Source organism: Thunnus maccoyii, chromosome 10 (assembly GCF_910596095.1).
Source record: "Thunnus maccoyii chromosome 10, fThuMac1.1, whole genome shotgun sequence".
In the NCBI taxonomy this organism is placed as follows: domain Eukaryota; kingdom Metazoa; phylum Chordata; class Actinopteri; order Scombriformes; family Scombridae; genus Thunnus; species Thunnus maccoyii.
In genome coordinates this window covers 21,534,380-21,553,475 of record NC_056542.1, presented here as the reverse complement: position 1 = coordinate 21,553,475, position 19,096 = coordinate 21,534,380, and the positions used below count along the sequence as shown (strand labels likewise).

The 19,096-nt window shown below is 39.7% G+C and overlaps 1 protein-coding gene across 1 annotated transcript in view; it reads right to left on the bottom strand.

Moving 5' to 3' along the window:
• cdkal1 (CDK5 regulatory subunit associated protein 1-like 1) overlaps positions 1-19,096 on the bottom strand; it is a 244,305-nt gene that overhangs the window by 224,965 nt on the left and 244 nt on the right. Inside the window, exons 2-3 of the mRNA XM_042423928.1 lie at positions 15,429-15,592; positions 12,560-12,672 (exon numbers count right to left, since the gene is read on the bottom strand). Coding sequence (XP_042279862.1) covers positions 12,560-12,672; positions 15,429-15,586 — 271 coding nt within the window. The 5' untranslated portion in view covers positions 15,587-15,592. The remainder of the gene's footprint in view (positions 1-12,559; positions 12,673-15,428; positions 15,593-19,096) is intronic.

The window sequence follows — 19,096 nt, the reverse complement described above, 5'->3', positions numbered from 1 at the left end:
ATCATCAGAGAGCCCAAGTGAGACCAGAGCTTCCAGGTTCTGTAACAGAAGTAAGAAAACCTCATTCAAAATCCCACTGACATCTAACTATGCTAATAACTAAAAATCCAGCTTGGAACAGAGCCTTTCTCAACAGTATGATGTGTGGCTTGATAGTTTTTTGAACAATAATCCAATATCATTGTTTATTATTATATTATTGATGTTTTTAGAGGCATTTATGAACACCATTTCCCATAAGCCCTAGATATTCGCGGGCTAAACATTATGGCTCGACAGAAGAGGTGCATCTATGAGCTAGTCAGGGGTCGCAGCTAGTTCAGACATGTCTGTAATAACAGCAAGACAGAGAGGACTGATCACTGTAAAGGTGTTTATACTGACATGAGTATCAGCACTTGTAGCTTTCTCATGAGGACTGCAGTTTTTTCTATGCTCGAAAAGTAATTGTTGTTTAACTATCAACTTCTAAGAGCAAGTGCTGTTTTTTTGTGCAAGTTGTCCTAGAATATGGAAAGAAACCCCAAGAACATGCTTTGCTTTTTCAGAAAGACAGATGAAAGAAATGCTTAATGAGAGATCGCACTGAGCTAGCTAGTGGAACAACGGCTAGCCCGGACATGACGTCATGACTTCAACTCTCTATACATAGCTATCACTCTATTTCTTGACTAAACATTACTGCTAACATAATCCCCAAAAGAAGGCAAAATATTGAGTCAGAAAATAGAAGTTAATAGAAGTGGTTGACTCGATGGAAAGTTGACAAAAGTTCCCGTGAATAGAGAAACACACACACACACACCTTAAAACAAGTTCAAGCCTTCAAATAAATTCAAGCTCAATTATAACTTGTTTATACTCCGCCTTGCAGAGTGGACAGCAGACAGGCTATTAGGCCTATAACCCGTGGATGACCACAAACACACACACACAGTTACTTATATTCATTCACAATTTCTCTCTGGTCAAGCAAGGTCCTACCGATGCTTCCAGTCAAGTCGTTTTTTCTGCTTGGCGATCAAGGTTACTTTGTCTGTTGATGATTCAAATTAAACCCGCTGCTCAAATCATCCGTGGCTTTTAAATCCACTTTATCTAATATCTGTGCTCTCACATGGAAATCTAGCACATAGCTGATTCATTTATATGTATGAAGGAAAGATTAGACAGAGACACATGTAGAATAAATTTATTACAAAAGGACTGAAGTGCACACAAACCCAAGCACTCACACACACTGTCTTCTATTAAAATACTTATGAGGACCTCTGAATTCTTTAACATCCCCAACTATTCTCTTGTTCTTCCCTTTCGATTTTTGACCGGTCCTCACAAAACTGACAAATTCATAAAACACACAAACACTTATGCCTGCACTTTCTCTCTCTTCAATCATAGGTAGCCAGTACTTTCATTCCAGCAGGTGGCCTCATATGAACATCCACAGACGACGATACAGGTCACCCCTGCTTTCCATTTCAGCGGGTGGTCAGCGAATAATGGCACTGATGGTTGAACATTGGACACTCAGACAGCAAGCAGGGGTTATCTTCCAAAACAACAAAAAAAAGGGCCAAATGGAAGAGAGGGAGAGAGAAAAAACCTCAAAGGAGGCCTTGAAAAGTCATTTACTACATGTCCTTGAATGCCTAACTCTCGATTTTCTTTGCTTTGTATCCATATGTCACCCACACGCTTTCTCCCCCCCCCCCCCCACAACCAACAGCCATCGCATGCCACGTTAATTACTAATGTCTTTCAAGCTTTCATTTCGTCTTCATGAGGGAAATTACATTTGTTTTCCTTGTTGAGTCAAGATGACAGGAAAAACAAAGAAGAGAGGACAAATTAGAAGTAAGAAAGACAAAAAGTCTCTTTCAGCTTATTAAGTAACAGACAAGCTAATTATTCAAAAACGGAGAACGCGACAATGAGTTGTCAAATGTCAAAGAATACAGATCATCTTGCTTTGCTTCTTTTAGCTCTACTGTCAAAGAGTCAGACACAATATTTCACTGTTTGTCCTCCACGAGAGGAAAGTTAAGTGAGTCCCTGACATCGCTCCGCTGAACAAATGAAGACATGTAATTCTATGAAAACATTGACATTTTGAATGTGGACCAGTTCGTCCTGTCAAATAATGTGACTAAAACTCAATTTGTCCTGTGTTGACCCTGATTAACACTTGTTGGCTCTGTATCATATCTGTCACTGCAACTCTCACTGCACTGAAACTTTGTTGCTCTATGTTGAAGAAGTGATAAGAGAAGCATTCAACTGAGGCAGCAGTTGACCTCTACCGTGACCTGCAAAAGCACCTAACGTGCCTAACAAAAACAATACGTGTTAAAAGGATAAGACTGGTGAAATTCAATATTTGACTTGTTGTCAACAAATTCCATGAAAGGACCGAAACCAACAATGCGTTGAGTAGCAGCCACACCACAAAGTGACGTTTGCTCATCCGTGCAAAATAGGTGGGGCCAGAAACTTGGTCACTAACTCGCCAGTCAGTCACAATAGCTCCTGTTTCTCTTTATTTTTTCTCTGCTGTTCTGTTTATGTCCACCATAGTATTTAGTTCAATAAAAAGTTATTGAAAAGGGAAAGTAAAGCTCCCTGAGCTAACATGCATTAGCTCTGCTCGGTCACTAACGGGGCAATAACGATACCCAGTTTGGTTCACATAAATGAGCAGTTTTTACTAGAAAGGGTTTGTGTATATGTTGGGGAGTATGTACAGCGGACTCAGAGTATTAGCAGCAAAACAGTGTATATGGGATTGACTCCAATCAACTACAGTGCTCTTGTTCATGACGTCATTCATCCTCTCCTCTGCTGCTGATGTAAAGAGACTTACTGCTGTCAGGTGAAAGTGGTAGAGAGGAGGAGCCGGCTGGTCTAAAAGTCTACAAGAACTCAACAAATGTTAAGATATATAGCTAATTAGGCTCGACCATTACATATAATTACCTTTCCAGTTTTGCTAACGATACGTCTTAACTTTTAGGCATAACAGTTGCCAAAGAACACATCCATACTTGCATGCATATTAATAGATAAGAACAGGCAGGAAGGAGCTGTGGAGGTTGGGTTACATACACACACATTCACAACTGGGAGCTGCCCAACATATCCACAGGCATGTCGCGTTGCCCACTGAGCAGCTCCAGTTGCGATGCTGGGGTTTAAATGCCTTATTAAATAGCACCTGATGCGGCTTGTTGAAGGGAAAGGAAAGCCAGTGTGGACGCGCTGATCCAAGATTGAACTGTCAATCCAGAGGCCATTAGCTTTCATTTTTCCTTCCGTTTTTTCATCTCCCTGCTTTCATTTAAGGCCCGACACTTTGAATATATGCAAAACCTGGCTTCACTCCACATTCCCAAGTCCCTCCCTTCCTTAACCCTTTCCAACCCCCTGCCTTTCCCTCAGCTCCTGCCTTATCCCATTGCTCACATCTTCTCCATGATATTCCTATTATATCCCTTCAGGGTATTCACAATCCCTGTGGAGTGCAGGTGGTATTCCTGGGATAACAGGGAGTTGACTGGCTGGCTGGCTTCTGCGGGGAATAGGGAATACACTACCTTCCTCTATAGGATAAGCTTCTTCATTAATTTATCTCTAGTTTTCTTCATCAGAAGAATGAAAGTGCCAGTGAACAAATGAATGGACAGAGAAAAGAGTGGAACAGTGATTCTCGCTTCCATTCGTCTTCCTCTGTCTTTCCTGATCCTTTCTGGTTAGAAAAACAAGGTATCACCATCCTTGGGGGACTGCACATGTTCAGTTTTTTTTATTTCTCAGTGGAACAAGGAGTGGTCTCTCTTTCAGTCTACTATGATTTCCCTTCCTAGCTCCTAAACCTCACATATGGGAAGTGCTACTAACATTACAAGAAAACTTTCCATCCTTGGGAGAAATTAGGTTGTTTTAACACAAACTACTTACTTTATTTACTCAATCAGTTACCAGGCTGTTAGTCTTATTTAATATGGCAAAATCATCAAGGATGACGCCAATAAATCCCTTTTGTGGGTACATCTGATTTTGTGGGTTTTGATGATGACTAGTTCTTTAGACAATAGCTGCTCTCATCAGGTCAGTGTGCAATGCTATCAAAATTCCTTTCCTCAAAGTAATCAATAGACAAAATTGAGCAGTGATCCCTCCTTTCCACAGGCTATCCCGTTTTCCTTCTTCTACTCTATCCATATTTCCCTCAAGGGAATTTTAAGGCAGGAATGGCTGGGGTCCCTAATCCTATGGCCTCTAAATGGTTACTGGGTGCTGCCTACACGTGGGTCACCTTGTAGATCACCAAAGCACACACGTGCGCACACACATACATACACACACCACACACACGCACACAGGACTTGGGATCACTCTAATCTCCTGGCCTCTAAATGGTTACACTTGACTGCCTTGACTCATGGGTCTATTTGTAGGACTTCAGACGAATTCAAAGCCATGGAAACTGGGTGTATGTGTGTGTGAGTGTGTTGCGTCTTATAGAAGAGATGGGACAGGGCTGTCCCATTATCATTTTAACAGTTTTGCTCTGTTAAAGCCGCACAAACAATAAAGAGTTATTGGTCCTGTTTACTCAAAATTGTGATAACTTTCTGTGTCAGTTAAAGGATAGGTTCACAATTTTTCTGTCTTTAAACAATAGTCAAACGTCCACATGAACATGAAAACAGGTTGTGCTTGTAATCATTCTTCCTGTTCATACTGGCCATTAAAAAATCCCTTCCAAATGTGCTTACAATGTAAGTGATGGGTGGGGGAAATCCACAGACCTTGATTGCTGCAAAAATTTATTTAGCCATCTGAGTTTGTCAAATCAAGTGGATAACTCCCAAGGTTAGTCTTTTTAGTATAAAAGTCTCTCTTTGTTTTTCCCTGGACAGTGTTTCCCTGCTGAGCTGAAGTGGAATGATAGTAACAAAAAATGTAATTTGGCACTAATAAGACTGTAACTTTGGAAGATAGTGATTTGATTAGTCTAATTTGGACAGCTGAAGCTTCATTTTAACTGAAGATAACGTTTTAAATACATTAGGAGGACTGTGGATTTTTTTTCCCCCCATTCAATTACATTGAAAGTATATTATGAAGGGATCTCTTAATGGCCAGTCTGAACAGGAGGAATGATTACATTAAGAAAAACATGTTTCAATGTTAATTTGGCCACCTGACTATTGTTTTAAGACATACTTGAAAAACTGTAAACCTGTCCTTTAAGTCAGAAAACTAATTACTTAAATATTCTGGCAAAGTATATTAAGATAGTAAAACAGTAATGTTAAATATTAAAAAGTTAACACTTAACACCTGGGTGAAATGCAGTGTTTTGCTGCCCTCTCTGGTTGGAAGTTTCAAGGTTTTTTTCACCTATAACCACACCCAGCAGTGATGCTGTGGGTTGCTGGATGCACATGTTCATCACTGCAACCAGGTGAGAAGTTAAACTACTGTAGGTCGGCAAAAACAAGTTTTTCAGGGGGTGTTTCCCTTTCTTAAAATTACAAACATTTCTTGCATTTTGTGTGATTGTAAAATCTTTAATATTTAAAATTGTTTTTTTTTGTATTTTAACCCTCAAGTCACCAAATGTACATATATATATACAGCCTCTCTACCTGTCACATGTCTGCTCTGAACATGAAGGTATTACATTAAATATATTTAAAGTGTACACACAGTGATGAAAATGTCTTTATTTGTATAAATTTAAACTTCTTTTCAATGTTTTGCTCCATGATACTTTAGTTTCTATTGTAGTTTTTAGCTCTTACTTTCTTAAAACTGTGTCACATGATTTACCAACCAGTATACATTACGCCCACTGCTGCCAACCACCATTTTCCATCTACTTAACTTCCTTTTGCAATGCACCGATTGTCTCTTTCTGTATGTCTCTCCAGTCATCTTGCACTCTTCAAACCGCTCCCCTCTCGTCTCTTTACCTTTCATTGCCTTTCTACACTCCGTTATTTCTCCATCTATCCATCTCCCTGCTCCCTGTTTCTACAGATTTGCCAGAGTCTAGTACGCTTTCACTGGCAGTTAATTGCCCTCCCTTTTCGGCTCCCTTTTTCCAACCGCTTTAGCTGATTTTGGCTTGCATCTGTCTCCATCGGCTGCACCTTTCATCCCAGCACCCTCCCTCCCTTCCCCACTGACTCTTCCTCTCGTCTTTCCTTACATCATCATCCTCTCATCTTTCCTAACAGTACTTTCCCCTTCACCCTTTTCTCCCCTTTCCCTCTCTAAAAAACAGCAGAGTGGGTCTGTCACTGACACACATAGTTGTGAGGTAGTGGAAAGACAGCGAGAGCACACAGAGTCTTTCTCACATGCGAACGCACACCAAGCATTATGTCTAATCTTGCAGAATGACGGCTGTCGAAAACCGTCTCTCACACATTTTCCCTGTACAATATCAATTCCCACCACGTCTGCAACTGTGTGTGTGTGTGAGAGCAGACGTGTATGTGTGTGTGTGTGTGAGTGAGCGGGTTGTGTGCACTAACGCATGTGTGTGTGTATATGTGAGTGGTGGAGTCAGAAAGAACATTGTAAGTTTTCATTGGCTACACTGTGGCGTGTAATGTTGCGTAGCACGCAGTCAGCCAATCAGAAAATCCTCACACACTCCGTTTTATGAATGAGATGGCATGTATGCGAGGTACACACACACACACACACACTCAGAGTGACAATACTCTACAGTGATGTAATACAATCACACAGAGCGGCAGAAGCGCTTGTAACACAAATGCAATATGAGTTGAATCACAACAGTTTGACGCTGTTTCAGCCTAAATTTGAACATGGAACTGTGAATTTAAAATTTAATAATATGTATAATTTGTATAGATTGAAAAAGTAAGGAAATTAATTGAACAAAAATGTGTTTTATGCCAGTAAAATGCCAATATATCTATATTACCTTTACAAATATGCCTTATGTTTTTCTTCAACTGCCATGTAAGGTGCACATAGCATTAAGTGTTTGAGTTCAAATATGAACAAAACCCATTTAGTGCTAAAAGCACAATACTACCTGCTAATCCATCTGTCTTTTCACAGCCAATGATGCATTTCATATTAATCATAATAATCATGAAGCAGTTTGTTGTCTAAAAGGCACGGTGAAATTACAGTGTATGTGACACTTCTGGCTTTTTCTGTCCACAGCAACACCTGTAATACCTGCTAATCACTTATGTGTATGCATCATTTTATCAAAACAGCTCACACCCTCTCTCTGAAACTCATATCCTCCAACCGTCTGTGTCCAAACCAGGAACTGAGAACGCCTCATTTGGCTGACTTTGTGTACCAGGGAGTAATTTTGCCTAACCGGTATGTAAAATCATAACTGAAGAGCTGTGTGTGTGTGTGTGTGTGTGTGTGTGTGTGTGTGGCTGGCTGGAAGAGAGGAGATTGGGGGAGGGGGGCGAGAGCAGCCAAAAACAATCAAAATATCCTGGTGTGACTTTCCATGAAAAGAGTGTGTGTGTGCGCGTGCGTGTGCGTGCATGTGTGTGTGCGTGCATGTGTGAGCATACACACCTTTCTATGAAGTCACCGTTTGGCACATCGCTCTGCTGCTCAAATGGGATTCATGTACTATCGGTGTACTGTGGTGGGTAAACAGTGCCCTCTTTGGTTGGACAGTGAAACAGCAACTCAGGACAAGCCAGGTTGAACAAGCACAGGCAGTAACAACAAGACTTAAGACAATGAAAGCGGAGTGGAGCAGTGAAACACGTTGTTGTTTCATTGAAGTTAAACAGAACAATTCAAAAACTGAGGAGAGACATCATATTTTATATATTTTACAACTGAGTAAATCAACTGGCAGGTAATTTATGACCTAAACAAGCCAGCAAGTGTTATGTTCCATTTAAGCTCAAATATGAATGAAACATGTTAAATGAAAGCAGCACTATGAGTTGAAACATTTGGTGTAAAAAAAATGCTCTGTAGACTGTAAAGGTCTCCATGACGTCTAATACTGTTTCATTATAATGATTTCAAGTTATTAACAGTGTGATATAAGAGCTGGCTTCATTTTACTAACATTAACGATCACACAGGGTCATGTGTAGCCCTCAAGGACTGAAAGTTACAACTTTTAAAACTATGAATGAGAACACTGTCTGTTCTTCAGAGGGATGACATCATCCTGATATTGCAGAGATTCAGTCTTTCAATAAAAAAAAGCACTTTCCATGAGCCAAGGATGCCACCTAGAGGCCGTCGCGAGGACTGCTACTACGTCTCACACCAGGTGATGTCATAGTTTAAGAAAGAAAGAAAGAAAGAAAGAGTTAGAGAGGAGGACGGAAGAAGGACAGGGGAGGGCAGGAGGTGTGACAGAGGGAGAAAACGAGCGGATGAGACGAGAGGGAGGGAGAGAAGGTGATGTCATGTTTTCTGAGCACGCTGTCGGGCAGTTGAAGCTCCGTCTTTGTCTAAATTCTTTCGTTTAAACTCTGTGGAACAACACTGCGGATCTGAGTGACAGACGCAACAGAGGTATTGGTCTGATATTTACGATAGCATTGTTTTGAATAGTTTTTTTTAGGAGGACATAACAAACTGACTCACAAATGATAATGTTCAGCCTGCTCGAAGTCCACGTGTTCAATCTGACCAAAGACTAGACACTACATCCTTTAGGAGCCCATTTCAGTCCTTGTCATTCCAGACTAGTCCTCTCTCTCTCCCATGGGCTCCCAACAATTTCATGCCATTCTAGACAATTGCATTGCATTCCATACTATACAATTCAAAACAATCCCAGCCTGTCCTGAGTGTAATCTTCCCTGATTCGGACCATGACAGGCAATTTCTCCTTCCAACAATCTCACGGTGAAAAACAATGAGCAAAGACACTCACACGCGAAAGGAGGAGAGGAGGGGGGGCAGAAAGAAATACAAAAAGAAAAAAGTGATATAGGAGAGAAGAGAAAGAAGAAGAAGAGACAAGTAAGCAAACAAGAGGAAAAGACATAGATAAAAAGCAGAGGGGAGGGAGCCAGAAACCAAACTAATCCTTTAGCTTTAGCAGTGAGACACTGACCTTTAAAGTACTTTGTAGAGAGAGAAGTGAGAGAGAGAAAGAGACGACAAGGCTAGAAGAGGAAGTATTCTGAAGCTTTGTTGGTGAAGGATTAAGAAATCTTTGAGCTGCTTAATGGGGGGAAAAACCATATTAATCAAGGAGGTAAATAACAGACTCTAACTGCTCTTTTATGCAGCTGTTACCTGTGGGACACACACAGACACAAACGAGTGGAGGCACTTCTTAGGTAAACGTTACATGCCCATAACTTCAACCTTTGTCAGCAGTGCTTACTGTGTTGTAACAACGCTACGCTTGCAGGCAGAATTAAACCAGGTATGAAGAAAGACACACAAACACACGGATACACACGGACTGTTGAGAATGCAGCACCTTGTCAGAGTGGTGACAGGCAAAGGAGAAACTAATCCTGTTGTCAACGAGAAAACAAACACACACACACACACACAAAAGCCAAGAGGTGTATACCAATATCCCATCATAACATCAAACATGAATACACCTTCTTTCAAATGCGAGCAGTCATGCGAGTCAACCTGAACGCCTTTAAAAACAACCAACCTAGTGCAACTATGACCCATTTTCTTTTGGTATCTACATATCTACTGTTATCCTGATTTTAGTTTGTCTCACAAGCCTACAAGCATCAAGCAATAAAATGACGGTTGTCAAATATGCCCCGACAGAATACATTAATAAAGTTGTGGTTGATTTCATATTTAATGGTGTGCTTGTCTGTGTTGTAAGATAATGGTGGTAGGAGTGAAATATTTTATGAACACAGATGTTCGTATCACAAGTAGGGAGTACTTCTTGTGACCTGAATTCTAAATGAAATAAAACAGTGATATTTGCGGACATACATGCAACACTTCTGGAAACCAGGATGGTCACTCTGTGGTCCTACTGTAAGGAGAAGGGAGGGAGACAGAAACCGACCTAATTCATAGATTAGAAAAAATTCAATATCCATAGCAGCAGGTTTTAACCTTATTACCTGAAGGAGTATTACATTACACTAGGTTGAAATGAATCTATATAAAACCACAGAAGCTATGTGCTGTAATCAGATTCTGAGACAGGCAGATATTTTTCCCGTACAGAACTCAGAGTGGGAACAGAAAACAGCTGCATCAATACAAACAACAGGTTTTCACTACACTTACTTCCTGAAAGACTATTTTAACCATTTCACTATCTAGCACGCTAAATATCAAGCCTTAGTAGACACTTTTACTCTGCCACGGAGTCAAACGGGAGGGTGAGAGACAATAAAGTAAACACAGAATATGAGAGAGAGTCAGGTTATATCTGAGCGATGCTCGAGGGAAACAGAAAACTGTAACAACAAAGAAAGGTGGAAAAGATTAAGAGATCAAGGGTCTAAACTACCAGATGAAGGGGAAAACCACTGGCCTGTGTTCATGAGGAACTTGTTTCTCGTGCGTGTGCGTGTGTGTGTGTGTGTGTGTAAGTGAGTGAGCACATCTGCATTTTTGAAGTGTGTGATTAATGTCCTTCTATAGCTGTGGAGACCCCATGGTGAAGGAAACACCTGAGGGGTTAATATTAACTCTCTTCTTCTGTTTCTCTCTCCATCTTTTTCTCTGACACAAACACACACACACACACACACACACACACACACACACACAAAAACACACCCCCGGAGAGAGCTAGTCCATATGTAAAGAACAAAAACTCCTCTTTCTTTGTAACTGATAGAGATAAACACAGACTCTCACACACACAGACACACACACACTAGTATAGACATAAACACACACGTAAGAAAACAGTTTGATTATCATAAACAAAAGGTTATTTTAAACTGACAACTACAATGCAAAATGCACACACAACATCTCAATCTCACTCTGCTTTGTCAGCAGCCAGGTTTAATCCAAATATATTCCACATTTTAACCAAATTGCCAGAAAATTGGCAAAAGAAAATGTGAATTAATGCACATTTCCATCCAACTATTATGTGAATGTTAGTTGGGCTCATTAAACCATTGCAGGGAAGAACAGAGTGGTCTGATGTTTTGGTCTGCCACCATTTTTCAACTCTTCATTGGAGCGGTAGTGTGAGTGACGTTCAAGTTTGTTTCTATTGCACGTTGTTGCATTTTTTTAAGATACATTTTTTGGCATTTTGCTTTTATGTATTAGAGGAAAGTACAGAGACAACAATGCTCTGTGGCCAGAATCAAACCACAGTCGTTGCAGTATATGTCTTAATCAGTAGGCTACCAGAGCATACACAGCATTTTCTTTTTTTGTTGACATACCAACTTTTCCACCTCAGCCAAGCTCAAACATTTTTTGCAATATTTCAACTTATTTTTTTCCATTTACACCAAGTTTTTTTTTGGAAAATGCCCATAAACACAAGTGGACAGAAATGCAGTTTGTGTTGGTCTCTTTCACCTCTAAACATACACACACGCCTTCACACACAAACACTTAATCCCTCTTGAAAGACCTCTGGCAATAAAGTTCATAATATGTCTAGTCTCCATGCAAAAGACATGCAAAACTAAAGATGAAGCACTGAACGTAGTCCAGTGTTCTTTGAAAAATCTGTAATGTGACACCTGTCAAATGTCTGACATGTTACAACCTGAGGACATAATATGGGAACTACTTGCTGTAACAATGCCAATAACAGTCATTTATAACACTAACAACAGACATTTTAAAGTCATTATTATATATTCAGTTTAAATATATAAGAACTAATATGCTTTGACTGTTATGACTTAAGGGAGCAGAATGAAGCCTTTTTGATATTTGCAAAAATCAGTTTTCACTTAAACACTGTGACAATCAGTGTTTTACAGGGAAGCCTTAAACATACACTTCCTAGAGAAAAAATACAAAGATTCCATCCAATGAAATAAATAAGTTTGGTGTCGATATGAATGACCATGGAAATGATCAGTTATTGGCCTGTAGATTAGCACTGTGCATTATTTATCATATATAGCCTTTATACCAGAGGCTAATATGACCAGTGATCACACAGTTGAGCTTTACGTTCACAAAATCCACTCAGGTTGGGGATGAATCCCACCTCCTTCATAAGAACTGACGACAAAAACCATGGCCTACACCCTCATATTAATTAGCCTGCAAAGCCCAATTTAGGGCAAAATAAAGTCCCCCACTGGAGTGAGACACAACTTACTAACAGATCAAGACTGCCCCCTTGTGTTTAATAATATCAATGACAACAGTTCAACAGAAAACTTACACATTCTACCCTGCCAGTTGTATAAGCATTTACTTATGTTAAATCTTTATTCTGAAATCCTTCTTAATATTATTCTATTAGTGCATATTAGTATTAGCATTCATTCTATTGGTATTATTTGTGTCATGTTGTTGACTGGCCTCCAGGCAGTAACATAATACAAATCACCATGATTAAACAATCTCTTACCAGTCATCTTGTATCCGCTGGCAGCTAGCTGTCCAGCCATGTACTCTCCATCTGAGTTGTTATGACTGCAGCCCCACGTTTTCATCCAGACTTTCTGGGTGCCAGGGATCACACTAGAAATTGAAAACAATTATGTTAGTTATATTAAAGGATGTGTGGAAATGCCATTAACAATATCCAAACTTTATGTTATTTCACAGATCTGCCATAAACCCTAAACAAACACAAAGATAAATAAGGACTGATTCAACTTAAATCTCTCTTGTCTCTTGTCTAAGTGGATTTCTGTGTAAAACAGACTAAAAGGGTGCTTTCCCATCTGTTTGGAACAGTTCAAAGAAACTGTGGTGCATATGCCCATATGGTTTGTATATGGTATGGAAAGCTGTTGATCAGTGCGGACCAAGCGACCACACTGAGGTCTACCTTTTCAAGCTGTGTCAGTACACTTCCAAGCAGACTCTGGTGCGGTTTGTTTGTGGTGTCAACACAAAGCGGACCAATTCGATTCTCAATTCAAAACCAATTCTCAATTGAATGAATAGAAAAGGGGGCACTTTTTTCAGTCTCTTGCTCCAGTATTCTGTGTGTTAAACCTTTCACTGGTGTCCTTATTCCACTGAACTACAATATGAAACATAACTGGCAGATAAGATAAATGGTCTGCAGCCTTTTTATTTTAAAAAGTTAACTGCATAAATTAATGAATTCATTAATTTGAAAGCATCTTACAGTCTCCTGCCTGTATGAGAATAACAGAATGAAGGGAGGCGGAGTGCTCTGCTGTGTTATTAACGTCATGTCTCCAGCAGTGGAGAGCAGCGTCCCTGCTGCACCGTTAGCTCTGAGGAAAGACATCATTGTCCAAGACGCTGAGCAGGCGCAGGGTTTTTGAGATGAAACAGACTGAGCACTGAGTTATTTTCTTCACCTCAGAGTTGGTTTAAGTTGTTTAATGCTGCAGTTTGTGTTGGTCAACCGGTCTCATTTGTTTCTTCTGGAGTTCACTGCTCTGCTCTGGTAACATTAGTTTCTGAGTGACGGTGTAGAAAGTTCCCAATATACTGTCCAGGTGCTGCACTGCCCTCACAGTGGAGTAATTTGTTAATTGATTCAGAATCGTCCACATCCACATTATCAGACCCGGTGGTACAGACCGAAAAAACCCTAAAGGGACGAGGCACTGACATTGCGTCAAGAGTTTCCCAGGCAACGACACAGAGGTTGACTCATGTTTCAGAACAGTGCCACACAGAGGCTCCCAAATACAAATGGTGGTGGCCCACCAGGTCCGTACAATTATAGGGGAAACACTGCAATGTATCATAGAATCAAGAAATTTCCAAACCTCTAATAATTGACCTAAAATGTGATCAGATTCTCACATAAGTCCTAAAACTAAATAAAGGAAACCCAATTAAATAAATGAGACAAAATCTTATTCCTTTATTTATTGATGAAAATTATGCAATCTTACATATTTGTGTGAGGCCGAAGTATGCAAACCCTTGCTTTCAATAACTGGTGTGAACCCCTTTTACACCAATAACTTCAACCAAACGTTTCTGGTAACTGTTTATCAGCCCTGCACATCGTCCTCCTTACAGAACAGTCTCAACTCAGGGATGTTGGCGGGCTTCTTTGCATGAACTGCCCACTTCAGGTCCTTCCACAGCATTTCTATAGGATTAAGATTGGGACTTTGACTCGGCCAATCCAAAACATTAACTTTCTTCTGCTTTAATCATTCTTTGATAGAATGACTGTGTTGCTGCATGACCCACTTTCTGTTGAGCTTCAGTTGACGGATGGATACCTTGACATGTTCCTGTAGAATCTGCTGGTACAACTCAGAATTTTAAGTTCTATCAATGATTGCACGCTGTCCTGGTCCAGAGGCAGCAAAGCAGGCCCAAACATACCTGGTATGGGATGGGTTAAGGTTCTTATGTTGGAATGCAAGGTTTGCTTGTCACCAAACATAACACTTCTCATTCGAGCCAGAAAGTTTGATTTCGGTCTCATTTGTCCACAGAACATTTTTTCCAATAACCTTCTGATTTATCCAAGTGTTATTGAGCCATCTAGTACTCAGACTTTGAACGTCTGAGCTTCACAACCCCTTATTTAAAGAGATTTCTCTCTTTTAATAAGGCAGACCCTCCTAGACTCACACCGGATTGTCATCCCATTGATTGAAACAGCTGACTCTAACTTCCCCTTCAAATGAATTACACAACATTGGATCAGCTTCCACAATAAATAAACAAAGAAGTTTATGGTTTTTGTCTCATTAGTTTAATTGATGTCTCTTTATCTAGTTTTAGGAATTGCATGAAAATCCATTTTAGGTCATATTTATGAGTTCACAAACTTTCAAGCATCACTGTATGTGTATCTGGGTTTTTCCTTAAAAGGAATTAAACAGACACTTGTGTCCTACACTGAATTTTTCTGTTTTTTGCAGCTCCTCATTAAAAAGTGAGCAACACATAGCTGCAACACTACCAAATAAAACCAAATAAAAAACTTCACACAACAAGCTGCATGTAGCACAATTGCAAAAAAGCAATTCTGCAATGTTTTACTTTGATACTTCTGTAACTAAAATTAATAAACTAACTTATCAAATCTTAAATATGACCATCTCATTTTTATCTGCAATTTTTTTTCACATTTTATTCAGTTTAATAAAGAAATATAGTCAGTGTGTCCACCACATGTCACAGTTCATTTGATTAACTGAAAAGCTTGAAATCAAGACAGACTGATTGACAGATTAAGAATTTAGGCTAGATTTACCTACACAAATAATACCACAATTAACTCACACTCTAAACTACTGTATCAATGTAACCATTAGACATACCTGTCAGCTTGGAGCTCCTCATTTCCCAGAATCTCTTTTTTCTTTCTGGACCTCGGTATGATACTCTTTCTAGCAAACTGCCTCTCATTAGGAGTGGGGTCGCTAGAAGACACCATGTCTTCAATGTCTTCAATCAGAGAGTCACAGGCCGACGGCATGGTGGTCTGAAATCAGACAAAGTCTTAGTCAGTTTAGTCAGTGCACCATTAGTCTAAAGACTGTCTCTCACAAAATTGAGACCTGCGAGTTGAGACCTGTGTTGTTGTTGAAAATTAATTTTGAGACCCATTTCATTTTTTGCTGCACAGTAACACAGTAATCTAACAATATAATTTCATAAATAATCTCATAAAAGAAAAGCAAAAACAATTAATTTCATGGGGAAAAAGAAATTGTTCAAAGTCCATTGATTGTCATTTTATATTACATCACAACTCTGGGTGATAAGACAGCTTGATAGGGATGTTTGATTTCTGAAGGTGAGCATGAATAACAAAAAGCACAGCTAAAAGATCAAATGACACTTAACACTACCAGTCAAAGATTTTACCATATTTTCCCCTGTTTTCATTGAAATTTAAGCAGTTCAAGTCAAGTGAATAACCTTAAACTATACAAAGGAAAGTGGTAACCTGCCAGAGGTTAAAAAAGTTTAGGTACTAAAGACTGAAACTAATTTAAATTTCAAAGTTATACACAAAGACCTTTTTAAGGATCAAGTCATGAGTTAACAACTCACAGCTTTTCTGCAGCAATGGACATAAATTAAGCCTTGAAAGTTGATGCAAACAATTCCCACAGCAGGGTGTACTACAAAGTGAGATTAGTGGGTTAACAAGCTATGTTGAACCTAAAGCCAGGGTTTTCAATGTCACGAAGGTGGCTCTCTTTTAACCTCGCTAGATCACCATGGTAACTGATGCTGCAAACTTAACCTGGTCCTGAGCAGGTTATGTTCCGAGTTTAAGCTTAAATTGACTATTAAAAGCAACGCCCTTTCACTAACCACCTGATTTGCTGCCAAGTCCGTTTAACACTGCTGGTACTGCAGCTATTAGAACACCCATTAGAAAATTGATTAGTCTATTGGTATTTATCACAGATAATATTCAATCTATAAAATTAATTTCACTTTGATTTGGCCAAAAACTAAAGTGATTTCCACTTATCAGTCAGTATGGGACAGAGTCAGACCTAAATGCACTTCTTGAGTATAATGTTGCTGCATCAAGTTTAAAGTTGAAGAGCTCTGAATGTGGGAGGCATTGAGAGTGCATTGAGAGCTAAAATAAATATATTAACTTACGAATTTACACGATCAGCAGTTTTCTGCCAGCATTCCTCTCTCGCCTTATTTGCAGCAACAGTGTTGCTTTTTGCTGTGATAATGTATTTATATTCTTCATAGCTCTCTGTTATAATGAGCTGTTCCTCCTGACTGAAGTAGGCGGCACACGATTGGTCCAGTTTGTGTGGAAGAAGAGTGAAATGACGTGCCAAACGCCCCCTTTTAGGGGAACGCGCACAGAGCCTGAAGCAGAAAGCCTGGCTTAAAAAGAAAGTTGGTAACCACTGTCGTGATACCACTTATCTCTGAATGCGAGTTCAGGGTTTGTCGAGCCAGCTCACACAAAGAAAGCCTGGGTATGTTGAACTTGCTTCATGGTACACCCCTCAGGTGTCCAGGTGACCTTTTTTTGCTTACTTACAAGCCTTCTGTCTGTATAAAAGCATGGATGAGGAAGTGTGATGGTGTGGGGCTCTTTTGCTGGATCCAGAGTTGGCAAATTCCACAAAAGGGCTTCCACAGCATTAGGCAAGTGCACCAATAGACCTCAAAAGGGGGCTTGAGTACCTGCCCGTTTGGCCTCCTTGAGAGAAAGTGACCCTTTTCTGGGGTGTTTTTTAATAAATAAATAAATTCCTGTTATTCCTGCTACATCCAGCGTGACACAACAATATACTCAGTACCTCATTTTGTTGCTGAGTGTAGCTGACAGAGAATTTATATTAGTATATGTTGGTGTTAATAGCTTACCGCAAGGTGAAGTGACTGTTGTTGACAGATTCAATAGCATGGAACTAACATTGGGGGGGGGACTATTATTGTCATCGCACATCCCATGTAAAGCAGGTATGTCACGCAAGACATTTCTCCAAGTTGTTTAAGTTATTTATAAAGTTGTGAAAAGGTATGTATCTTTATCCCCCATAAGCTACAAGATAATGACGATATGATGCACACATGAATGTTGAATGTTAAGTGTTCACTAAATGTCATTATACATTTAGGCAAATAGTTAATTTCAAGCACTTTTCTCAGTATTTTTGGAGGGAGGGAGTGAAGAGATGAAGGAATGTTAACTTTTAAAATCTCTTATAAACCAGTGTCTAATACACCTTATCTAAAGCTTATGTGTTGCTTTTTAGAATTGTGGCTTCAATGCATGATGTCTTCCAAGCCTCAGTATTATGATATGATATGTGAATTATATTAAACTAATTTGTTGGCACATAGTAGTAGTATCTTAGCCATGCAATATCAGCATCTTCTTATTGCCTGTTATTAAGCACTTGTGCCGTCTATGGAGAGGTGGTAAGAGATGAACATGGAGGTGAGAGAGGCAGCCATGCAGCCAGAGGAAGTGCATGTTTGTCAGCAGTATTAACCTGAGCTTCTGCAAGTGAGGATGTCAGTCAGAGGGCTACAGTAGGTAAGAGTTGGGCTGGTTAACGTGTGAGGAGAACTGACTCGTGAGTTTGTTTTAATCACATACATTTTAATATTCCTTTAACAGTGTCGCAAAAGTAGTCAGCCAAGGCATTTTTTTTTAATTATTTGCAAAAATCACCTTTTATGAATTTGGACCCTGCCCCTCTAACATCCTCTGCACATCCCTGTGCATTGGACCAAAGTGTATTAATCCAGTGGTTCTCAAACTGGGGTCTGTGGACCCTCAGGGGTCCTTGAGGGGGTTCCTGGGGGTCCCCAGCAAAAAGGAGAGTAATTTATTTTCACTATAATTCCACCCATAAGTAACAAAGTGACATAATGTGTGATTATTTTGGTCATGGGTGTCATACATATTCAGTGATAAAACATCTAAAAGCAAAAATCTTATCAGATGGGGGTCCGTGGTCTAATTTGTGTCAGTTTAGGGGTCCTTGACGTGAAAAAGTTTCAGACCCCCTATATTTATGTAACTAAAGTCAATTACTTTGCCAGACTTCGGCTGACAGAAAAAGCATGGTAAGTTAACGTTACTAACTCACTAGACAGATCGTATAATACTGTCTTTTTGACCAATGATTTTATCCAAAAACATTCCCCCTAAATTACCTGCCCGCGCCTGGTTTGCTGCTACTGGCAGTAAATAAAACGTCACGTAATTAGAAATAACCTAATACCTGCGTTTAACCTTGCTTTTAATTAAATGACCTATCTTTCGTATAGTAAGTTAGAACTGCATTCACCTACCAAACTGCACCTAGCTATGTTCTTACTTATTTACACCCGAGATGCAAGTATAATATAACCGCACATTTTAGCTAGGGGGACTAAAATCGACATAAACTAGTACGCAAATGTTTCATTTGACAGATATTTAGCAACTTGTCATTTTTGTTTGGTAGCAGGGACCAGCTAGCTTAGCTTGGTTAGCCTCGTT